Source organism: Pseudopipra pipra, chromosome 4, assembly GCF_036250125.1.
Source record: "Pseudopipra pipra isolate bDixPip1 chromosome 4, bDixPip1.hap1, whole genome shotgun sequence".
Classification (NCBI taxonomy): Eukaryota; Metazoa; Chordata; class Aves; order Passeriformes; family Pipridae; genus Pseudopipra; species Pseudopipra pipra.
The window spans coordinates 2,144,262-2,169,815 of NC_087552.1; the positions used below are offsets into that span (position 1 = coordinate 2,144,262).

Sequence of the window (25,554 nt, forward strand, 5' to 3'; positions counted from 1 at the left end):
CTTCCGGCCACGCCCACGCCGCGTGCGCGGCGGGCGCGCGCACGCTTCCGGCGCGCCGCGTCCCCACTCGGAGCCACGCCCCGTGCCCCCCCGAGGCCACGCCCCCTCCGTCATCTCCTCCCCGCCCCTCGGAGCCACCCCCTTCTCCGTGGCCACGCCCCCTCGCGGTCCCGCCCCGCCCCTCCCTCCCCTCCCAGCTCCCGCCCCTCCAAACCCCTCGGCGCAACCCGCGCCGTTCCAAGGCAAAATGGATAAAACGCTCCGCTCTCTCTAAGGAAAAAGCATAAATAAAATCACAAGCTTCTGCGCTCGCCGTGGGTGTCGAGAGCCAAGCGCTGCCAGCAGGGCAGTTGTTCACTCTGGGAATGTATGAAAATCCCTTTCGTTAAGCGTGTTACTAATTCCCTTCGCTATATTCCTGTGACACGCTATTGGGCGCGCATGCCGTGATGTACCAAACGCAGCACGTGACGAACGAATATAAGCAATAAAGATTAATATGTTTGCTTACAGTCTGGTACTCGATCCATCTCGCCCTCAGCCCTAAATTCTGACTGACCCGCACAAATGTCTACTCGCTGCTCTTCATTTATCTTCTGCAATTTTTCACTTGCTTTACTGTCTTCCTCTGTACCAAAATGGAATAGTAATATCGTGATAATGATATAATAATTCACTGCCACAGTCTGGAGCACTGTGCGACTGTTCCAAGTCCAGGACCGGGATTTTAGGGGATCACTGGTGGGAAACTTTTCCGCTACTTTTAGCAGAATAAGAAAAATCAAGTCCATGTGGTATGTTTTTTTCATGTCAGATGGAAAAGCTGAGGTTTGCTGAGGACTGACTCAGGTTGTTCTACTGGGAACACCGATGCCAGTCCCAGTTTCCTTAACTCCTGCTGGGTAATGGCAACAGGAGTTGTGGACCCTTGAATCACTTGAGGTGATTCAAAACATCACATCCCTGAAGTGAACTTTCCAACTAAAAATACACTTAGCAAAGTAAAAAGGAGCATATATATATATATATATATATATAAAATATATAATTTTGTAGCTACTCTTCTACATGCCCAGCATTTGCCATTCCAGTTCCCAGGAAAGACAACTGCCAGGAACCATCCACACCCCCCTGGACGTTTAATTTGCTGATTCGTTTCCAGAAGATTATTCTTAACCATATTGCCCATGTTTGTGACACTGCAGCAGAGAGCAGTCCTGGGATAAGGAGAATCCTTCAGAATCCTATAGCTTCCTGAGCCACTGTCTCTGACCTCTGAATTTTGGGCTGCACCAGACTCCCACCTCCATGTCCAGAAATGGGATTTGCTTGTGGTGCTGGGCTGGTTTTCTCTCTTCTTTTGGGATAATTTTCTCAGAGATCTCCCCTGCAACAGCCCCCAGTCCCTGGTGCTTCCCAGCTTTTAGTGTGTGGATTTTCCACCACCTTCTCTAAAATCTCACCATTTCTGTGCTAGAACCTTCTAAAATGGCAATGCTGGTGAAAGTGGCATAACAGGTGACAAAAAAATAAATAAATGCTGGTACCCTCATGGGGTACCTTGCTTTCTTATTTTTGTGATTTTTCCACTGCAACTTGGTCTTTTAGGGTGCGATACAAAACGCAAGTGAAACAAAATCAGAAAATAATTACCCACAGTCACCACCATTGCCCGGGCTTATCCCCCGCTTCCCAAGGAATGCTGGATTCCTAAGGGTACTCCTGTGTTTTAGAAAGGAAAAAAAACCCCACCCTACAGTGAATAAATAAAATAAATCAGCAAAGTTCTTCCTTCTGCCAGCAGTTGAGGGTGCACAAATACAGGGGGAGCTGCTCTGGGTGGCCCCAAAAGGGCATCGGACCCCCTGGGAGTGTGCAGGGGTACCCAGGGTCACAAGGATGGGGATCCCTAAAACACGTTCTGGGATGCAGACACCACATTTGGGCTGAGGATGGGAGGCAGACATACCTGGCAGGTCCCTCCATGAAGCCTGGCTTCTTGTTCCCAGCATCTTCCCACAGGATTCATCTCTGTCCTCCTTCCTGTGCTGGTGTCCATCACCACGGGCAGTGCTGTTTGTACTGCGAGGAGCAGCTGGAAACATCTACAAAACCTTGATAAAGTGGGGAAAAAAGCTGGAGAGAGGTCAGAGGGGATGACAGAGGAAAAGAGGGGAGACAGTGCCAGGAGAAGGGGGATAAATGGACTCTGTTGCCCTAGCACATGCACCAGGGATGGTTTCTGAAAGGAAGGAGGGTGACAGCACGAGCCCTCTCATGGATCCCCCTGAAATGTTCCTCTCAGATACAGCTACGTCTTTTAGGGAATATAAAATGTCCTCCTGCAGCAGCCTGCAACTGTTTTACTCTCAAAATAGCTTTTTTTGGGGGGGAAGGGGGGGAAACCTCAAAACCCGCGAGTCTTGCAACAGGTTTTGATGGCAAACCCGGGCAAATCTGGAATATTTGCTTATTCCTTTTATTGAACCTGCTGGCTGATTTGATTACTTCCCTGGAAACGCATGTGCAAATCAGTTTTCCAGCCGTTTGAGGGCACTGCCTTCCGCCGAGACGTCTCCGGTGACTGATGCCAACTCCTCGCTAATGCAATGTGCAGGAAGAGCCGGCGCTGGATGCCGACGCCGATGCCCAGAGCTTTCAGCCGCTCGCAGCCATAAATCCCTTCATTCCCAGATGCAAAACGCCGCCGTCGGAAATGCCTCGCCCACAAAAAAAATTCAATCTCTTAAATTAAGCAGGGCTGAAGCCACGCACTCGCCCGGATAGAAGGATCTGATGATGGAAGAGCGGGGGGGAAAAAAGGGCATCAAATTGAAAAGCCCCAGGGAGATGAATGGGAGATAACGGAGAGAGAAACATTTACAGCCTGAAATGATTCCTCCTCCCAGGCAGATTTCCTTCTCTCCTCCATGGGAGGCATCCAAAGGAGAGCCACAGCGCAGGCACCTCGGAGCAGGGATAAATCCGAGCGTAAGAATCCGAGCAGACAGTTAAGACTACACAAGTAAGCAAATTTATTTGAAGACAGAACAAATATCGTGGCAAACAACAATATGCAAATTCAGTTGAGAACGAGGGTAAATATCAGACTTTGTTTTCAAATCGATATAAAATATAGTCAGATTTTCTTTTGTCCAAAAAGCAGCTCGCGTCGGGGTGGGGGGGTTTGGGAGGGGATGGCCCCGTTCACGCCGTCCGAGGTGAGTGTCACCTGCAAAACCTCAGGCTCAGGAGGCCAGCAGAGATGAGTGATGCCAAGAGGAGGTGGAGGTGCCTTTGGGACTCCAATTTTCTGCCACCATTCTCCTTAACAGCCAATTTTTGCCAGGAAGCAAGGGATGGGTTCATCCCCTCTGAGACCCTCAGTGCCTACCTACCTATATACGGATGGGGCAGGCCCAGGGATCCCAGCTGCTTTCTGGGGTTGGGGATCTTTGAAGGCACCTGCACCTCCTCTTCCTCGCTGGCTCCTGATGGATCAACCTCCCGTGGCTGAGCCTGCAAAGCCAGCGAGGGAGCAGCTCACCTCGGATGCCAGAGGAGTGAACGGGACGAAATCCCCCTCCCGGAGCGAAGGTGCTGGCGCGCTGCTTTCTAGAAAAGCCATCCCAAATAAAAGCAGACATAGAAAACATTAGATTGTCAATGAGGCTTTGAAACAAATTCAAGTTTATCCTTAATTTTTTCTCATGTGTGTGTGTGTGTGTGTGTGTGACTTCATACAAACAGACAAGAAAGACGTGGTGAACTTCAAGCTCCGGATCGGCATGTGGTCAGTTAGTGTCCGCAGAAGCACCATCGGATACGGAAGAGTTTAGCACCAGAGAGTTTGGAGGACCTAACTGAGAACATGCGTCCTTTGGAAAACGTGGGGGCGGGTTGGGAATGGGCAGTGGGGAGACATGGAACAGTCCATTAGAAACAATACAAGGCAATTCATGAGTTTTCATACAGTACAATACAGTCACTGATCAATTAACCCTTTCAGTACAGTACATGACAAGTAACACTTTGCACCCTGTTAACACTAGGAAAGGAGGGGTTTGGGCTGGAGGGGGGGTGGCCTGGTGGGTTATCCCTTCTGCCTTTGAATTTCAGGGACTGTGTCCGTCCCGCCTCAGCTTGGACAGCCCGGCCCCAGCCTGGCTCCCGGAGGGATGCACTGGTGGAATGTGATGCCACCAGTCCATCCACCCACAGCGAGGTCTGCACCCAAATCAGAGAATCCTAGAACCCCAGGATGGTTTGCGCTGGAAGGGACCTTAAAGATCGCCTAGTTCCAACCCCCCTGCCACGGGCAGGGACGCCTTTCACCAGACCAAGTTGCAGAATGGTCCTGGTTTGGCCATGGAAGTGGAGAACCACTGCCCCTCTGCCTTGTGCCAGCCACTGAACCGATGAGAAAACCAACTGAAGTCCCACCCGGCCGGTTCTGGTGCCGAAACACACAGAAAGGGTTCAGGGGCTGAGCTCAGACAGCCCCGAGCCAAACCCGCTTCTTCCCTCGGGCGTAGTGAGAACAGGGTCCATTGGAAAAGTGCTAAATTACAGTACATTGGCATTTCCATATGTCAACTACTGAACAGCAAAACAGATTGTTTGAAAACAGAATCAGTATCGTACAGTAAGTTCACACTTAATTCTTCACCGTTTCTACACTTGTAACACATGCATTTTATTTCCATTAGTTTAATGCCAGTAGGACCAACATCCTCCAGAACAATGATCTAACATTAAACAAAACTTCCTAAGGAAAATATTAAGCATCACATAAAGTTCCAGGAAAAACCTGTTAATTAGCATCACAAGGTACTCAGATTTACATTTAGGAGTTTTCATGCCATGACTTTTAAAACACCTTTTGGTTAATATCCTTGGGGGGTGGGGGGAAACAAACCCAAATAAAATAACCAAACCAACAACAACCAAAAAAAAAAAATAAAAGGAATGTTTTGGGAAATAATATGTTTCTCTATCTGTATACACACCCAGGGAGACATGCACGTACAGGTGGGCTGGTGCATGGGTGTGTGCACAATATATTTTGATAAACTTGACTCATTTCAAGGGCATTTTCATGGGTCCAAAAAGACTTTCAAGGAAACAAACTCTAAACTACCAAAGCAAATTAAGAAGTCTCTCTTGGAGGAACAGAAAAAGTCAGTAAAACATCGCCTGTGTGCTGTCCCAATGCGCTTCCCACGAGCTATCTGAAAACCCAAACAGTTAAAAATCCCTACAAGAGCTTTTTTTTTTTCCCACCTAAAAGGCCCTTCCAAAGCGAGAGGTGCTGTGCTAGGATTTGCATTCAGGCCTCAGGTGTGCTATGCTTAATTCTACCTTCCCAAAGGACGAGATGCCAACTCCAAGGGGGCAAAAAACTACACCTGAGAGGGAAAATAAAGACAAAAAGACCTGTTCCACATTCCCCTGTCTCCCAAGCTTAATTTCCAAGGACTCAAGGAGACCAGTGGGCTCGCTGAGGGGTGAATTTTCCAAAGGGTTTGCCTATATCCTTGTGACAGCGAGTGGTTGTGGGCTCTGAGTCACTGAGGTACTTTTGGAAGAGGTTGTCCCCTCAGCTCTCTAATTTTGGGGGCTCAGATAGAGCGGCAGCATTGCCTGCTGCTATTTCTTTAAAGCTACATTTGCAGGGATAATTTGGCTGGAGTGAGAAAGAAAAAAAAAAAACCAAAAATCTGGATTCCATTTTTAAGTCCAGTGACAGAGGATGCAAGAGCATAATACTTGGGGTTGCTCAAGATTTGTGGTTTTAAACCATCATCAGTTCCCGCTGAATATCCAAACCCCTGAAGGTGTACTGAAAAAGGAACCCAAGAAAACCAGCCACTAAAACTGGAGTTGTTTAGGAAAAATCCTTCATCTGCTGCAACAAGGAAACCCAACACACCTATTTCTTTTTGTTGCTGAAGGTTATTTCCATCATGGCCCCTTGCTAGCAGTGAAGGAGAAGACCTAATTCCCTTCTCTCCATTCAAACGGATCGTGCTGTAATGGAGGGGTTCATCCATTAAGTTTCACTAGGGAGAAGCTCCCTTCAAGGAGGATTGCCAGAGAAGGATCTGGATTGACTAGGGGCTCGTCGAGGAGGATGAGCAGCAAGTCCCAAGTGTGGATACCCTGGTGTGGAGGAGATGTAGCACTCCCACACCCATTGTGATTTATTTGCTGCTGTGAAAACCCACGAGGGTTTTTAAAGAAGCAAAACACCCCCAGCTGGTTGAGAGTGGATAGTTTGGGGCATCAAAATTCGGATTATTCAGCATCCCAGGGATCACCATCCCATTTCAAATCCTAGAGATTTCTGACTACGTTTGCTACAAACTCCACCCTACTGATTTGCTGGCAAGGGAGCTCTGATCCCCAGCCTTCCTTATGGAAATACCACAGGAATTTAACAGGAATAGCGATGCACATCCGAACTGCCTCTGAACACGAGAGCCGATTAACTCCTAACAACAGCAAACCCCAGGGTTATTATGCTCCATCTTCTAAATCACCTCTCAAGTCTTTTTTACTTAAAAATACCTTTTTGCAGTTGAAGACAACGACCAATTCCAACGGCACTTTCAGTGCAGGCACAATGATGGCTTTTATTGCAATGGCTTGAGCGCAGTCTTTATATTGTTACCAGAGTCTCAGAACTGGTTTGAACTGGGCTGTCCCACAGGGCTCACCGGGGTCTCGTCCGCCCTACGCCTCTCGCTCCGCTCAATTCCAATCCCATCCCGATCCCTTCTGAGACTTCTCCCGTATCTTTGGTGTTTTTAAAAGCCATGCGCTCGGGTCTCCTCGGAGGACCTCGAAGTTTAGAGCAACCACGTCTGCCTGGACGTCAGTGACACAGATGTCTGTTCTGCTGTGTAAAATAAGCTTGGATGGGTTAAATTCCCTACTGTAAAGTCGCTAACGGATACGTAACGGAAGTCAGGCACCGGACAACGGTCCAACACACCTCAAAATTATCTTCTGATGGCCCCTACGTAATTAACACTGCGCCTAAGAGGGAAAAGAGGCGGGGAAAAGAAAGGAGTTCAGAACTCAGTGCTAACAGTACGTACAAAAAGTGCAGTGCTCAATATAGTCCGAAGCAAAGTGACTACTAGTACTTAAAGTGCTAGTTCTGACGTCGGTTTGGTTCAGTGTCCGAAACACGGGGAGAACACGGAGAGGGGGGGGACTCCCGGGGAGGGAGGGGGAGGGGAAATTAAAAACAGACAGCACTGCAACTGCACATGCCACACCAAAAGTGCTTCAAATCACACCATCGCGGAGGGACGCGTAACGCCACGGCTCAGCTTTGTGAACACACACGAGCAAACGACTGACACCTTTTAGGTTACTATAAAGAACAGCTCCATTAACTCCACCACCACCACAAACCCATTCGGAAAGCAAGTGGCCACAGCGCACGGAAAAACAGAAAAAAAACAGACCCCACTCCAAAAACCACGAGCCTTTTGGAACACTTAAGAGTCTTTGCAACTAGGATACTCAAAAGTCTAGCGAAAGCAGCCCTGCCCAGTGTCTGCAACAAGCTTCGCCGACGCTTATCATGCACGTTTTACAGAGGAGCCGCGCGGCAGACTGCCTCCTTTTACACCTATCTTACAGGTTAGCCTATTTTACCTATTTATCTGTGGCTTGCTTCGTTAATTGTAGCTTTCTGACTATGCTTTAAGCTGGCTTTTTTTCTCATAACCACCCTAACCAGTCGAAGGACAATGAATGCAAGGACAAGACGACGAAGGCGGTCTGGGAAACACTGACGTTACCAACGGCCCAGCTTCATTTTCATGAAGGAAAACGCTCCAGAGAAGGACTTTGGATCAGCACGCTCCTGGAAAGAGGCTGGAAAAGGAGGATTCGTCCCAATGGACGACAGACACTCCTCCTTTCTCTCTTTAAACACACACTTCCCTTGCCTGTTCTAGCTGCTGGCATCTGCCTCTTTGTGAGCCACAAATCCAATCCTACCTTTACACTCATGCTGGAAAAGCATCAGCTCTGCTTGCTGGAAACAGGGGGCAGGAAATCTCCCTGCTAAGGATGTGCTGGTCCCATTCCTGGGCTGGAAGCAGCTCCTTGCAAGCTGGGACATGCTCCAGCAGTGCCCTCCCATCCCCTTACCTTGGGAGCTCAGCGCTTACAAAAACAGGGTGTTTTCTCCCAAAAGTGCCACATGGAAAGGGGGAAACCAGATCTTCATTTCTCACTACATTCCAGCAGGCACCCCAAAGAAAAGGTCACAGCATAGCAAAGTGGCTCCCCAGGCCCCACACGTGCTGCTGCCAAATCTCCAAGGGGTTGTACAAGGCAACATCTGGCTGTGCAACATCTGGTGCATCTGAGGCAGGTATGGATCATTTTTATGGAGAAAGCTCTTTTTAAGTCAAATATATCGACTTGCTGGAGCTGGCAGGATATGCTGGGGATGCTGCAGGTACAGCTGCAGATGTGCTCCTCATCAGAGACCAAGCACTAGGGAGATGGTTTTCCAGAAGCAGGGAACATTAAAAGAGAGCTACAAAGCCAGGTCACTTATTTCCACTATGGCCAGAAAGACCTGGATTTAAACAAGCAAAAAGCAGGGTCTTGCATACAGGGGATATGGAAGTAACTGCAACTTTGCAGGCATACAAGTGGAAAGAAAGCAGCCTGGAAAAGGCATGGGAGCTGGAGAAGTGCAGTGTGAGATTGGCAGTGCCCCGCAGTGAGGAGGGCAGCGAGGTGTGCAGTGGGGAAACACGACCATCTCAGCCCACCATCCAGATAAGAAACTGCTGGAATGATGTATCCAGTCTTGTTGCCAAAGCAGCAAGGTCTGGGGAACGTACACAAGAGCGTGGATGTGCCCGTGATCCCGCCAGACATTTCACCATTTGCCATGTGCAGGCACTGGGATAGCATTTGGTTTAAGTACCACTGACCTCAACGCTGAGACCAAACCCAAACCCCGTACACACGGACAATTACCAGCCTGGAAACTCCCGTGCCAAAATCACTCCTTTTCCAGGTCTTTTTATAACATGTTCTTTCCTGTCTTCCGACTGAAAGGGTTTTTGGCAGATGATTTGTAAGTGGCTAATAAATCTAACGCTAGGACACCGCGTCCAATTGCACAGTAATTTCCTGCGCTGCTCTCACAAGGAAGTTTGCACGCTTTTGCTGCTTCGGTTTCTCCTACGGACACACCAGTGGCCATGTCTGACACTCCTTACAATTCTGCCTCTGCCTGGAGTGACAACCCTTTTAAATTTTTAAGAAGAAAAGCTATTACAGTTTTTCAGGAGAAAAAGCTGCCTGCTTGCCCGTGACCTCGCCTCCAACCCCAGCTCTGGAATTTAAAGGCATTTGTAAAATCCCGCTTCGGATTTTCATCTAAATATCCTTGGCAACTTTTCCACCCTCCAACAAACAACTCATCTGAAAGTTTATTAGGAGCAGTGATTTATTTCTGGAGGCGGAGGCTTTTGCTGCGTCGAAGCCTGCAGATACCCCTGCGCTGATTTTCATCAGCGAATGAAGTGATTCCCAGGCACAGCCTATTCCCGAAGAAAACGCCATCCCGGATCACTCCGTACCAGAGGAACTACAGGGCGAACTGGAGATGCAGGGCCATTTTTAATTCTATGCTAATTATCACAATAAAAACCAGATCCTGCAGCGGAAGGCCGATTCCAGGAAGAAATAATCATCCATCTTTTGTAGCTGGAGCCATGCTGCTCGAGAAGAAGCTTATTTACAAAATGGCAATCTCCAGAAAAAGGCTGTTATCGCTGCCTGACAAAGCCATATATTCTGATACCTTCCGGGGGGGGGGGGGGCTCTGCCTGGGAAATTCCGCTTTGAATCCAAACGCTATAAACCTCAAATATGGAAAAACCACGTCCTGTCCAACAGAAACCAGCTGTGGGGCTGATGCAACCCACCATACCACGGAAATGATGCTTGGACATCCCTGCTTGGGAAAACCCTGCTTTCGGTTTAGAGTAGGAAGCTCGTACGACATCTCGAGTACTTACATGTGAAAAGATGCTGTTAATGAAAGCATCAGTGGTGTGCAAACAAAAATGAAATTCCTCAAGCAGAATTTCTGCATTTTGTATGGTTATTGGATGTGGGCGAGGAGCATCTTTTTTCCCCCACCATCGTGCAGGATGACGTGAAAATGCCCTTTTTTTGCATGCAGGAAATAAAAAAAAAACAAAACAAAAAAAAACCAACAAAAAAACCCAAACATGAACCTGCAGAGTTGTTGTGAAAGGGGTGAAAAAACCCCAACCAAGTAGCAGGATTGCAATCTGTTCCTGCTCCCCCACGTCCTGCCGTAGTCTCTGAAGAGGCTCTAACAGCAGATTGCACTGCCAGACTATCTCACAGAGATGGGAACCTGCACTTTGGGCCACAGCCAAGCAAGACCCCGAGCGCCTTTTTCCTTGACTGCCAAGATACAGTCTTCCTCAAAGAGCTGCTTCCACCTGGGAATGCCAACACTGCCAGCTTGCTACCCACCGAAAGGGCTCTGCTCCGCGTTCTCCATCTCTCCTCGCTGGGTATCCACACGCATCCGAGATGCCCGTGTCCAGCATCACCAGGCAGGTTGGTGGGGAGCAGCAGAACAGCTCCGATACATCGCCCCGCTGTAATGACGGAGCCTGAAGACGGGAACATTGGACCACAGGGACGGCATGTTGAAAGCAAAACATTTTATTACCAGCGGTTAAGCTTCATAATGCACACTTATGAGTAAGAGAGAGGTTATATGGAGATCACTTTGCTCCCTACCAACTGCAGCTTCTGGGATTAAATGCAGCAGCTGTTGAGCGGAGCGTAACGGGACCAGTGCAAAGAAAAGGAGAATAAAATACATTTGAAACGGCGGGGGGTAGCTTGGCAGAAAACAGGCCCCTGACTTGAAATTCAACGAGAAAGCTTTTTTTTTTTTTTTTTTCCAGCTGTACCAAAAGCCACAGCGCCCTAGACAACAGCTGGTGACCAAGCACTGCTCTGAAAACCAACTCAACGCCCACCTCGGCGTCTCCCACCCGGTACGGGCGCCGCGGCTCCGACACGGCACAGGAACATCGGAGGGGACCGCTTTTCCTTGGGGGGCACAGCACCTCTACAGCCAGTGGATCGAGCCCAGGTGCAAAGCAGGATGCTGCAAAAACAGGAGCTCCTGTCTAATCACACCCACGCAAGGTGCCTACGGGAAATTTTGGTGGCCAGGAAGGCAGAAAGGTGGATGACAACCGGGATCTATCCCGGATTCAGGGACAGCGCAAGGCTCGCCTGGGCTTGACTCACATGTGTGATTTTTAGTTTGTTTTCTGTCTGTTTCCATGCAATGTTTTTGACAGTAAATGCCATCCTGAGATGGTTTCTAAAGAACACAAGTTTCTTTCAGCAGAAATTGCCCCTTCAATCTAAGATCAAAAATCCAGTTATCTTTCCTAGAGGTCAGAGGCCATAAAAAAGCTATTTTGGACCATCCACTAAAGAGTCACTTATACGGTTTAACAGCATCAGCTTTTTTAGCCCAAATCAGTTTACCTTCCAGCCAATCTTCCACAAGCAGCTTCAAATTGCATCAAATCCTATCCAGAGGAATGCTCTGATCTCCCCTTTCCCAGTATTACAGCTCTCATTTCACAATAGTTTCTGCATTCAAACAAAATTCAAAGGAGAAAATGCCTTCACTAGTGAAAGAGGACTCCAGCTACTGCTAGCACAAAACTACCAATTTTTCTTCTCCTAGCAAACAAACGACTTGGCTAGAAAGATGGGAAGCTCTTGGAAGACTGAAAGCCTGGAGGAGGCTGGTGTTTAGGCTGAGACAAGTGAAAACTCCCCATGACTTGGCCTCTTGCTTGTTCTGTTTTGCACAGAATCTTCAGCCTCACCGAGGGGAAGAGACCGGTATGGGTTTTGAGAGAGCACCTCAAGGGCTTATTGCAGCAGCTCAAGGGCTGCAGTGTGGGAGGAGGAGGATGAACTTCCCTCTGTGGGGAGCCTGAGAAGGGAGCTTTGGGGAGGTTATCCCAACTGTAGAGGGTGTCTCCTAAGAGCAGGAAAGAGGTGAGAAAAGCAACAGGTTAAACTGCAGTTTGGTGCTGCAGAGAGGAGCAAATGGGCACCTCTGCCTCACGCTCTGGATTGGGGGTTTTCTTGCAGTTTCACACATACCAGCACAAAGCACGCACTGCCAAACAGACAATTTTAAGCTGTTCTTAAAAGAAAAGTCTCTGTAATATGCCTTCACCAAGGTAACCCACAGTTAAAAGCTGGCAGCATCCGTGAAAATGTTCCAGCACCTCCTTCTTCTTCTTCTTTTTTTTTTTAATTCTTTTTTTAATAAGACAGCTAGAAGGAACTTATCACTTGTTACCTCAAAGGGTTACCCCTGGCAGCACTGAGGGATGGCTGTGCTGACATAAGCAATAAATGCTGTTATGGATGCAGCAGGATTACGTGCAGACTGTGTGCTGGCACACGCCGATCCCAGGGCAGACATGTCCATGTGCTCTCCAGAGCGGATGCACCAGGCAAGAGCTAAAAGTCCCATGAGGCAGAAAAGGAAGGATGAAATAGCTGGGCTGCTGCAGAATCCAGGATAAAGCTGTGGATGCCTTCCCTTTGAGTTATACTGTGACACACAATACCTGTGGGTGATGGTCCCTTGCCTGGCTCAGGTCTCTGCTGCCACTTTGACCCAGGTGCCACAGGCAGGCCCTGGTGGTCCCTGGTCATGGTGGCTCCCACTGCAGCAACCAGAGTCAGTACAGGAGCGTAAGAGAGCAGACAGGAGCCTGGCAGAGGCACAGCTCTTATCTCCACATCTTCATACCTGCTGTGGGTATGCTCATCCCACAGGCCTGAATTTAGTAACCCACATCAAACCCCTGCGTCGATTCCCAAACTGATATGGAAGCATCCTGCTGTTACACACTCCCAGAAAAGTGACTCTAATTGCTCTGCACCCCATTTAAATGTCCCGGGGAGGAGGAAATCCTGGCAACGTTCAGAGAAACAACATTAAGGTTACATGTAACAAAGGATCCAGGCATGGCATCGAGCCCTGGTGAGAAGGAAGAGCCTCAGCTCAGAGCAACACTTGCAGCAGATGCAGTAAAGCTCATCCCTGGGGAAGCTGTCAGACGGTGTCTACAAGCGACATGGTGCGTGCTGGCTGCTCAGAGGAAGCAGCACATGATCAAATCTGCCCCAGGTAACTGGTTCCCTACTCCACATGGGAACCATCATGGAGGGGATGGTTAAATAACTCCCCCCTTTGCTGCAGCATCACCCCAAGAACCTGCCCCAGTCTAGAGTTAACATCAGTCAGAGCCCTGCCATCCTTGCAAGGGCTGCAGAAGCAGGTGAGAGCTGCAGAACAGCATCCCTGGAATGGTTAAGGCCAAATCATACCAAAACAGACACAGACGAAAACAACTGCCTGGGAAAAACATAACCAGACCCACATCTTTTTGTCCTACATCGGCTGCAGCAGTTGGAAAACACGTGGGGAAGGAGGGAACTGAGGCACATTTGGGTTTTGCACAACGTTTCCAGAGGGATTCACAAGCAAGGCTTAAAAAAATGTGCTGAACTTCTAAGGAGAAAAACAAATTTAGGGCTCTTAAGCCAGGTCACCCACAAGACATGAACAGGACTGATAAATACTCTTAGTGGTCCAAATGGGAAGAAGAAAAGCACAACCAGGACTGGGCCCTGCCAGCAAAGTGAGAGGAAAATGTCCCTATGCACTGAGCCATATAAATACCTAGAGGGGTTTCTGCTTTAGTGACCTTGATCTTTTGCAACCAGATGGAGCAAGAAATAAAATGCCACTTCAAAGGATACGCTCTGAGGTGAGATGCACAGAGGTTTGGTTCACCTTGTGAAACACCGTGCCTATTCTCAGCTTCTAAGTAAAACATTTGAGCCAAAAAACTCTTTCCCTAATTTTACCAGGATGGGGGGATTATTAAAAATGCTTAAATTAAAAAACTTCATCGCTTACTACAGCGGTGTGCACAGTAACTGAGTTGTTGGACCCAGGATAAATCCTACTGCCAAGAACTGAGAATCAAATCCTTGCCCTCTGCTCTTGGCTGTCAGTGGCCTCTGCTCGTCCCTGCTGAGACATCTACCTGGGAAAAACTCTTTTAAAAGTGCCACCAGCACAATGCTCCACTTCCCAAACACTTTGCTGTGCTCACTGGAGTCTCAGTAAAGAGACTGTCCTTGGAGGCAGCTCAGTTCCCTCGCAAATATCTGTTCTAAGCAGCACTATGGAGATCTTGGGAGTGTTCAAACGTCTGGAAGGGAAGAAAAAGCAGATATCGTGGAGGTAACCCAAACAGAAATATATCTTTTGGCTGCCACTGAGTTTCATTTACCCCAGAGCACTGCTCCATCACCTCTCTGCCTGCACATAAGGTCTCTGGCCTTAGATTCCCCCTGCCAGCTTCCTGGAGGAGAGATTCTCTTTTTAATATCGGGTACTTCCCAACCAGGCAGCAGCACAGGAAACTCCTCCATGCTCCGAGCAAAAATGACAATTTGCAAAGCAGCAACAGGTCCAAGGGGAACTTGAAGAGACAAAACAGCTCCTGTTCAACACTGGTTGCCGAGGGAAGAGGTGGGAGCCGTGCCAAAGCCAGGCTTTGCTCCCTGTGAGCCCTCTGGTTTGCTCTCATGCTGTGAAGCTGCTGGGGTGTGCTGCTGCCAGCACACAGCGTGCTCCAGCTCACCCTTTACACTGCTAACATGGAACAGCAGGGATAATTAATTTATGTTAAAAATACCAGGGCTGAATTGGCACATTCAGTCTTTTCCCTAGGAAGAGGAGGGAAGGAGTAGCTGCTTGACAGATGTTGGTCATATGCTTAAATGCCCTTCTGGAAGGCGCTGGGATATACGTGTTGAGTGGAGACAGAGCGGAGTGAGAACCTGGAGGAAATTCTCTCTAGTTAGACCTACACAAAACTCTCAGATGTCCTTGCAATAAAATGCTAGTAAGGAGAAGTTCATGCAAATATTCCTATGAGTATTCACATAATAAGAACACACAATCCTTGGAGAGTTAGGAACACAAGGGAAAACCTGTATTTCCAAACATGTTGGCACAGGGAGCTTATATTGCTGCTGGATGCTTTCCTTCCATTTGTGTTTAAACGGACTCATCAGAAAGCAACAAGTACATGATGAGGGCTAAAAATTACCCTCGGTGGAAGGCTTTGTATTTCCTTAGGAAAGGGTGCAGAAGAGACCTGACAACAGCCTTTAATTATATATAAAAGCTGCAGCAGGGAAGAAAATAAACTGTTTCCATATCTCCTCTGGAGAGCAGGGCCTGTAAGGCAAAAAGCAACAGAATTAAATGGAAGGAAGGGACACACAGGCTGGACAGCATGAGAAGTATCTGAGAAGAAGCAGGGGGAAACAGCTTGGGGAGGGAGGCTGGGAATATCCACCGTGGGAGATTTGAAAGAGCAGATTTTTGCCAGGTTGTTCAACTTGGGAAAAAAAAGAATGCTTTTTGCTGTGTGGGCCCTGAAATGGACCATTAGAGGCACCCTTGCAAACTTAAGTTTGGAGTCAGGTATGTTCCAAACCTTCCAAACACTCAATTTCACAACAAATTTCTCCCTTTTCTGCTCTTGGTGATCATCAGTATTGGTCAGCATCAGATCACCACAAAAGCTCTGATGCCAAACAAACTCCTCTTTCTCACACCCCTTTGAGGTAGGGAGGTATCATTCACCCCGTTTTAGCGGTGGGGAACATAGGCACAGGCAGGATAAAGCCAAAGTGATCCCGTCTCCATTATCAGGAGGCCCAGCCTGAGACACTGACAGCTTTTCCAGAGTCCTCGCAATTATTCCAGCACTTCACTGGTTCAAAGCACAGCTTTCAACAGCTGTTAACACCAAGCGGGGCTCAGGAAAACAAAGGCAATACAAGTGGTGATCATCTGCAGAGTCTTGTTAGAAACGACACAACCCTTTTGCAAAGACAGGCACACAGAAATTGCTTCTTGAAAGCTGCTTTCTTTCCCTCTGATCCCCTCCAGCCTTCACCAACACCTTTCCTTTGCAATGGAAAAGAGCAGCTGCCCCATCGATAACACAACACTCCATCACTCAGCCGGCTCCCGGAGCAAGGCTCCAGTGAAAAGCACACAAGAGCTTCCATAAATTGGGATGGCACGAGCAAACCTGAGAGGTCACCAACACTTGTGTGCTCCCCTGAGCCTCCGCAGGTATTCTTGGGCAAGCCTCCCAGTTCGGTAAGAGCCAAGCCACTCGAGTCTTAAAAAGCAAGTTGGAAAAGCAGACATTCCACCCATCGGACACACTTAGCCCCGATGGGTTTGTTGGCAAGATTAGACACTTGCAGAGCATGTTACTGTTCCCAAAGAGGAAGGAGAACCAGCCCAAGAGAACCACCCTGGTCCCCGAGTGGAGCATCCAGGCTCTCTGCCTCCTTCCCCAGCTCCACGGAACTCCAGCGCTGACGGTGCCGCCTGTTCCTCCTACTACAGATAAAACTCGTCATGCTCTGTGATTCCCTGGAGCACGGATCTTGTCCTCGCTTCCTTCCACCCCCTCCTGCCTTTTCATTCCTCTGCCTCGGTGGGAAGCTCTTACTCCCCCTCTCCCTCAGCATTGTGCCAACAACATGTGCTCCGAACAAGGACCAGATGGGAATACTTGTAAGAGCCTGGGGTTAACCCGTGTCTTTTATCCCACATACTCTCTGCTGTTTTGAAATGCAGACTCTATTGCACACGATTTGCAGTGTAAAGATTTAAGGGTAGTAGTAGAGCATGCTGCTATTGCTTGGGAAATCCACCTCCCTGCTCCTATTGCACGTTGAACATCCCCGACAGATAACATTTTAACGCCTCAAAGGGAAGAACCCACCGGAAACAGGGGAAACACAACTATGCATACACATGTAGATAATATTCCTAATATTCCTCTCTCCCTTGCCTCCACGTTAATTTGTGCCCACACGTGAACTCAGAGGTGTCCTGTCAGTGCAGTGCTGAGTGGGGCCGGGCACAGAGCCTCCCGGCTTCAGCCGGCTGCCAGCACCCAGCACCGAGGGTGATCTTTGCCTCCAATTAATCTCCGCGCGGCAAACGATCGGCGACGAAGGAACAGACGCAGACTTCTGCCTTCGGGATGGATTTCCCCCACTGTGCCTCAGAAATCCATCTGACTGCCTGCACGGCCGAGGCAGGAGCCATTATCTCACCCTGTTGAACACTGGTATGTAGGATGGGTCTGGAACACCTAAAAGATGGAATATGTCTGTTCTAATTTACGGTGGCTACTCTGTACAGAGTTAGCAATTTTCCATGTGCCACTCCAAGCGTTTTGAGGTAGCCTAGCAATTAAAAAGATGAATTAGCGAGTCGTTAATGACGGTTTTATTGGGGTGGCAGCCAGGCCCCTCGAGGCTAGGCCAGTGTGAGCACGACCACACTCAGCACGAGAACACCAGCAGGTACCTACACCTTTCTAGAAGATCATGTACGTGAGAGAGCCCTGGGGCTGCAGGTTCAGGTTCCGCGTGATGCCTCCCTCGGCATGTGGAAGGAACGATCTAATTACATCCATCACAGAAATGCCAAAACGACATCCGGCTTATAAAACCTCAATTTATGCCCTGACATTTCAGGAAAACCAATTTTCAATCCATGTCATCTATCAGGAGCTCTTGGTATTTTATTTCACCTCGATGCTTTTAGAACACCGTTGCCTTTATGGAGGTGCAGGTGGGGAACTGAACACGGGCGGACAAAATATCAGGAAGAAAAAATGGAGTCAGCCCATCTGCAGATTTGGGAGAAACAGAACAGCAGGAGATCTGGCTTCAGCTTTTTCCAAATCACCCGAGTCCAGAAGCACCTTGTCCCCTAGCTGGGGCTTTTTTCCTGTGGTCAAGACAGAATTCAGCCATTTTTAGGCCAGATTGGATCACCCCAAACCAACACATTTTGGCAAAGGCTCTGAGGTGACAGCCTCCATATAGCTTATGGTGTAGCCTTTAATTCCACTCTCACTTGAATAAACTCTTCATTTCGAACACAACCTTTATTTGAAAGGAATGGCGGGGTAGGAGGGGAAAGGTGAATTTTAAACAGCACAACACATTAAGTAACTGAAAATAAAGGGCAATTTAATTTTGGAGGAAGCAGCATAGAAAATTAAACAGAAGGTCTAATTCTCTTTAGGAACTCTTTCATAAACTGTATATATCTACTGTATGTACAGCAAAAGAGGGAATGCCATGGAATTGAAATCACTTATTAAGTAATTTTTGACCTGGTGCAAAATCTGCCCAATAAAAACACACAACAATAAACCTTTTTCTGCTATAAAAATTACTAGGATTGGATAACAGGACTGCAAGTCACGCAAGCACTAGGCTTCCTAACCACCACCAACTCCCTTCCCTGGGAGTTTAGGGCACTGCAATAGGCCATAGGGGAAAAAAAAATGATGCAATTACCAGACTATGACATCTGTAGCTGAAAAAACAAATGTGCTGACATTGATTTTGGTAATTGCTTGCGGGGTTTTTTTGTATAAAGGATGGGATTTTAATACTTCTGCTTGGGATTTTATGAACATGGTAGTACAGATCTGCAGAGCCAGGGCTTGTAAAATGGCATGGAAACACAACGTGGCCAGGAGTACCTGCAGCTGCCTCTTCCGCACAGCTCTCACCTCGCCTCAGCGACGCCTCCAAGGAAGAGTTTTGCCTCCTTTAGACTACGTTTTCCCTTTCAGCCTTGCTGAAAACCTAAGGGATGCTCACGAGGGCCGTGACCAAGAGCTCCCAGCCAGCTCTGGGCGAACCAACACGTTTCTCCAGACCAGTGGCAGGAGCAGACGCCCCCTCCTCAAGACTGCGCACTTCAGATAAATAAGATTATTTCGCTACGAGCTACTACAGGCTACAATATAGTCACATAAATATAGTAATGCCTATATGTGAATATGGATTGGTATATATCGGATACAGATAAGAAACACTTAACGACGACGAGTAGATACCAATAACCGCTGCAGCTTCTCGCTGGGTAAAGTCCATCGTCCAGGCTCCGCGCCAGGAGCCCCCGAGGGCGGGGTCTGCCATCCCCTCGGAGCGCCCGGCGGGCCGCCCTCACCACACCAGTGCAAAACGCTTCCCAACCCTTCCATAGCTCTGTACTTTCCCAAGGAAGCTGGCTCGAGGGGCCGGACTCAACACAACATCCCCCCCCACCAGCTGAAAGGCAAGGGAAAGTCCCCGCGGCCCTTTCCACCCGGGATAAGCTTTTTAGGGACCGCCCCACCTTCTGCGCCAGCAGCGGGGAAAGCCAAGAACGAGGGAGATGCTGGACTTGGTTTTGTCAAGACTAGACGTGAAAAGCCCAGTTTTAAGCCTCGACAGCAACACAGGGGGCCCGATCTGCAGAAGGGGCGAGGAGCCACCACGACGGGCAGAGCTGAGGACGCTCAGCAGCTCTGCACATTTGCAACTTAAAAAACCAAATCATCCCACCCGGGGTGGCTTGAGAGGATCCTCAATACAGCGCCTGTCCTCCTCTAACATACGAGCGGAGCTGGACCGAGCAGGTGCAACAGGTCTCTTAACAGACACATGCATGCAGGAGACAGCTTCTCTCAGCATTAGACTACGTTATCAAAGCATCCCCTTACCAGAGCGGGAGCAGAAATGTGCTCCTAATATTATTTACACAATATAAAGTGCATTAGGATTTAATCATTCAACTGACAGACTTTCTGCCGGGACCATACAATTTTGAAACAGAGGTGAGGGCTTGAGTAGGAAATTCTCTCATGAGAAAAAGAGGTTCAGACCGGTGCTCTTCACCCTGTCCTCCTAAGGATTGTTTTTGGCCGTTCTTTCTAGTGCAAATAAGCTTGTGTTTTCTCAAGTTTAAGGGACATGGCAGTTTCGGGGGGCTGGGAATGAACATTTAAAACGCATCAGGGATCTGGTGCTCCCGAGCACCTCGCTGGGCCCTCCTGCACACCAGCAGCCCACACTGCCACCGCGCTCGGAAGCCGGAGACGCGCTGCCAAAAACACAAAGGAACCCGTTTCCGAATCTCACCGTTCAAGACTCGCATCGCTGCACTTGCAGCACAACCATATTTCCCTCCGCCCAACATTTGCAAACACCGGTGCTTCCCATCACGTGGAAACCCGTTACTCTCCAACCCAACATCTGCAAACACCAGTTCCTTCCATCGCGGTGGAAACCCATAGCCACTGGTCTGCCCAGGGGTGATCGGCAGTGAACGTGAAGATCCCGATCCAGGTTTGGATACTAAGGTGCACCCCATGCCAGGGGAGTAAATGCATTAGCGGATCCTACGGGATACCTGCGTGCCAGAACCGAGCCCAGCCCGGCAGCCAGCAGACGCTGGATTCCTGGGCGATATTTATAACAATCTAATGACATCGGAAGGCCAATTAATCAACAAAAGATAAAGGGTTTTTTTTTTAAAAAATGGGCAGCTATAAGGAAAGCCATTTTGCATCCTTTTTTCCTTTTAAAACGGTGAAGAAAACATCCCTTTCCAATGACGAGTAATTTCCTCACCAACACTACAGGAACACAGGGAAGGCATGATCACTTACAACACACGTGGTCACTCGGGCTAATTCCAACGCAGGAGCTTTTACGATCCCTTGAGGAGAAGGTAGGCAGGGATGGGGAGATGTCGAGCCACGTAGAAACGGGAAGGAGAGCGTAAAAAGTTTGTACATTCATAGCTCCGGCTTGTTGGACTAGAAGGGAATTTTTTACCTCAGGCACTGTGACGGGCAGCAGCAGTCAGCGATACGCTAACAACTCATTCACTAAATTCTGGTTTCACACCAATGACAGGATGTAGAGTTATTTTAATGTTGGGGTTTGTGTTTTTTGTTTTGTTTGGTTTTTTTTAATTGACCTGTTAAAACCATTAGGACCAAAGCCATGGGAGCGATGATGAACCTGCTGATTCATCACGGTCCGCGGGCGATTCAAGTGATGGAGCAAAAACACGTCCTCCAGGTTTGAAAAAGGACCTGAAAGAGCAATCTGTGGAGAAAGGGATGGGAGTTTTTGACACTAAGCCAAAGGCTCGGTTGCTGTAACTGCTATATGTGGTTTTAAAGGGGGAATCACCTAAAACAGTGAAATTAACTTTCTTACTTGTCACAACCGTAACATTTTCCTAAAGGTTCTTTGGTGACTTTGGTGCAAGCTTTTATTTTTTTTTTTATTTTTTTTTAAATTTTTTTTTTTCCTAAGTTAAAACAGATCAACCAGTTTTAGTACCCAAACCAAAGTCCAGATTATCCTCTTGGTTCCCAACCCTGCCTCCCCAACCTTTCTCATTATGACGTTAACAGGCAACAGCATTTGGATTGAGTGTGGTCATGCAGGTGGGTCCAGACTCGGAGCGGTGAATGGTCTGGTTGGAAACAAATATGTTTCTCAAAAGATTAAAAAATAAAACATGTAATGGCTGCATGGAAAAAATAGCTGGTCCCACGTGCACACTCGGCCACTCTGTAATTAAACGATCCGAATGATTACAAATTTCTCATTAGACATGGAAATGCCTATTTCAAACAAGCTTAAAGGTGAGCAGCACGCTACTGGAAGTACCTGGAGCTCAATCAAACTCCCACTGGTTCCAGGGGAAGGAGCTGGTCACCCAAACGGTGGACAAGCCCCTTACATTATAAATTATTCACGTTTTAAGAAACAACAAAATCTTTCATCAACCTCCCAGCCGGGTAATTGCACCCATTTTCCCTCCAGGCAGAGAGTTGATATCGCGAGATGCAAAACTTGACGTCACAAAGGCTCCAGCGGGGCGACACCCACACTGGACTGGAACTGCTCAATGGCAGCTCCAGCTCCGAGCGAGTGGGAAAGGGGGGTGATGGCAGGGCATGGATACCACCTCCTAACGACAACACCTGGAAAATCAACAGGACAGAAAACCCGACATGGTGCCCACCACGGCTTCCGAAACGCGCCGCGGGCGAGCATTGACAGAGATGCCTTTGCCTATGAATGCAACGGTGCACCAAACCCCCCAGAGGTCTTTCTCACGCCCAGGGTGTTTTCCTGGCACAGGTAACATCGTGACCGCACTAATCTCACGCTTGGGAGAGAAGCGTTCCATCCACCTCCCCACGCCCGCTTCACAGCCGCCTGCTGGAACCCGTAACACACCTCGTACAAAAATACCTTCTGAAATTTTGGGCAAAATGCATTAAAAATAATAATAATAATAATAATAAAAACAAATCGCCGGCCTCACACGGGCGGAACACGGAGATGAGGAGTGGGTTATTATTCATTGCCACTAATTCAGAAGGCTTAGCGCTCGAGCAGAGCTCTGCTATCCCGGGAGACTCAGGTTATCCAGTCAGCACAAAACTACGGAATGAGTAACAAATCTTCTGCCCTTCACCAGCACGTGACCAAGGTCTGACTGGTTATCGAGGTTTTACCCACACAGACTGTTGTTTCCCACCCAATAACCAGCAGATGCCAATTTTAAAACCTCTCTCCCTCCTCACACAGACCAGCAATTCATGTGGATTTGATTTTGGCCGTGAATGCCCTACAGTGGCACTGCTCAGCCTTTGGACCGAGTACGGGCAGAAGCCAGTCCAGGAAAACCCGTGATAAGCAGAAAGTGATACGTTTCATCTTAAGGTTTGGGGTGGGGGTACTTTTGTATCATGTTTAAGTGCAACACAAGCCTTATCTAGACTATTTAAAGGTCAGAGTGCCGGATTTTGTTTGTGCTGATACGCGAACTTCCATAGTCTTCAACACTCGAAGCAGCTGACTCATACGGACTCGGGAGGTTGGTCCTTTCCTAAGACATACGGAGATGTTTTGGGTGTAATTTAACGTGATAACCAGACTCCTATAACATTACGTACCGGAGTTAGCAAGAACTCCCAGAAAAGGACTTTACAAAAAACTTGGGGCAACTTGGAATTACTATAGGTCAGTCCCTCTCACCAATTTCTGCTTGTTTTGTTTCGTTATTTGTCCAATGCACTCTATTCCAGACCCTCTTGCTCTTCACCACTGTCCCCTCTGGCATCCATTCTTTTTTCTTTATGGCTGTTGTAAATTCTCCTCATCTCTTCTTCGTACTTGATAAAGTTTTCCCCGAACCGTGTCCACGCTTTGTAGGGGACTGTGATGGTGTTACGGTAGGGCGGCCTCACCTCACTTACCTTCAGGAAAATGCCGTACCTGTTGGATCCCACGTCGAAGTAGAAGCGCTTGTTGTCCACTCGGAAGGAGGTGCCCTCGGGGAGCTCCGGGGGCTCGTCGCCTCCCCCCCGCCGGTCCTCTATGTCCCCCTCGCCGTACTCTTCGATCAGCTGGACCAAAGCATCCCTGAACTCGATCATCCCCTGCGCAGGGAGGACGATCGTCTGCTCCTGTCCCAAGCTGTGGCCAAAGTAGCCCATCATGCCGGGTCCCCTGCTCATGGTTTGCCTAATCCGCAAGAAGCGCCCGCGCTGGTTCTCCTTCAGGTCCAGGTAGTACTTCCTGTTGTCCCTCTCGATGTACTCCGTTTTGAGGACGCTGTGAGGGGGCTCTTCGGAGCCCACGGACACCGGGGGCGAGGGCGGCGGGTGCTGCTGCCGCCTCCGGGGATGCTGCTCCTTGTCATTGCTGTGCTCGTGCACCCGGTGGCCGCCCTTCAGGCCCAGGTGGGCGTAGTGCTCGATGAAGTCCCCCAGGCAGTCCTTCAGCTCGGCAGCCACGGACAGGGAGAGGGTCAGCTTGCTTTTCCTGATGTTGTCCTGCCGGCCTCTTCCTATCCAGACCTCGGCGATCTTCAGGAAGCGGCCGCGGGAGCTCTGTTTCACATCCAGGTAAAACCGCTTCTTCTGGATGTCCACCCTCTTGGAGGCCAGCTCCTGGATCTCCATGCAGCTCCCCTGGGAGGAGGCAGGGTAGTGGTACTGCTGTTGGGACTGGGAATAAACGCTCCTGTGCAGGCCAGAGCCTCCCAGGTTCCTTCCTCCTCCTCCTCCTCTCCCTCTTTCCATCTTTACCAATCAGCTGGAAATAATACACAACAGAGACACAAACGACAACATCAGCACCAGGGGCCTGCTTGGCTCCTCGGCAGCAGCTCCGTTCAGCGCCGCTCTCCCTACAAAGGCTCCTGCATCCCTCTCGGCTGCCACAGCACGCAGCATCGCAGCCAAACGATCCCACAGCACGCAGCATCGCAGCCAAACGATCCCAGACACTCTTCCCCTCCTGTGCTCCGGCTCCAACATCCTCCCCCGGAGCAGGAAGCCCTAATTCCAGTGGCACTCCGGCCCCTGGCAGCCCTCCCTGCCCTGCAGCCCCCCCGGCTCCCCTGTCCTGCCCCTGTGGCACTAGAGACCCTCCAGCTACCCCACGGGGGTGGGTTATGGTGCTCCTGTTTTGGGGGGCACTCACCCCCCTCTGCCTCCTGCTCCCCACTGCAGGATCCATCCCCACGTCTCTGCGTTTCCCCTCCATCGCCCCCCTCTACTTTTCCTCCCCAGGGCACTGGGATCCCCCCCCCAGCACTGCCCTCCTGCCCCCCCCGGTACCCCAGAGCCCTCCCGGTGCCCCCCAGTGCTGCATCTCCTGCCCCACTGCCCCAAAGGCTTCACCTCCGTCTCCCCCAGTACTGTCCCACTGCCTCCCTGGACCCCCAGGACTGCCCTCCTGTCCCCCAGTGCTCCCAGCACTGCACCCCAGTGCTCCCAGTACTGCCCCCTGGCCCCCTCACGGCCCCCCAGCGCCCCCAGTATTGCTCCCCCGGTGCACCCCATCACTACACCTCCTGCCCCAGAGCTTCAACTCTTGCCCCCCACTGCCCAAAAACTGCCCCGAAGAGCTCCCAGTACTGCCCCCAGTGCCCCAGTATCGCCCCCCAGTGCTCCCGGTACTGACTCCCTGTGCTCCCGGTACTGCCCCCAGTGCCCCAGTACTGCCCCCAGTGGCCCAGTATCGCCCCCCAGTGCCCCAGTACTGCCCCCAGTGCCCCAGTATCGCCTCCCAGTGCTCCCAGTACTGCCCCCAGTGCCCCAGTATCGCCTCCCAGTGCTCCCGGTACTGCCCCCAGTGCCCCAGTATCGCCTCCCAGTGCTCCCGGTACTGCCCCGAGTGCCCCAGTATCGCCCCCCAGTGCTCCCGGTACTGACTCCCTGTGCTCCCGGTACTGCCCCCAGTGCCCCAGTACTGCCCCCCAGTGCCCCAGTATCGCCCCCCCAGCGCCCCCCACCACAGCATCTCCCGCCCCATCGCCGCCCCCGCGGGCCGTCGGGCTCCCCCGATCCCCGCTCCCCCCGCCGCCCGGTCACTCACCCCGCAGCGCCCATCGCCGCCGCTGCCCTTCAGCCGCCGCCGCCGCCGCCACCGCCCGCAGCCGGCGGCCCCGCCGCCCCCCCCGCCGCG

At 49.8% G+C, this 25,554-nt stretch overlaps 1 protein-coding gene across 2 annotated transcripts; it reads right to left on the reverse strand.

The window, feature by feature from the left end:
- Positions 1–3,011: 3,011 nt before the first annotated feature.
- On the reverse strand, positions 3,012–25,529 carry PURG (purine rich element binding protein G). Of its 2 annotated transcripts, XM_064653884.1 has the most exons (3): positions 25,465–25,529; positions 23,337–24,177; positions 3,012–7,041 (listed from the first exon to the last, which is right to left on the reverse strand). In XM_064653884.1, the coding sequence occupies exons 2-3, from the start codon at positions 24,162–24,164 to the stop codon at positions 7,030–7,032; spliced, it is 840 nt and encodes a 279-aa protein (XP_064509954.1). In that variant the 5' UTR covers positions 24,165–24,177; positions 25,465–25,529; the 3' UTR covers positions 3,012–7,029. The 2 variants fall into 2 exon arrangements, with proteins under 2 accessions (XP_064509954.1, XP_064509953.1); XM_064653883.1 differs by having other exon boundaries at positions 3,012–24,177.
- Positions 25,530–25,554: the final 25 nt, after the last annotated feature.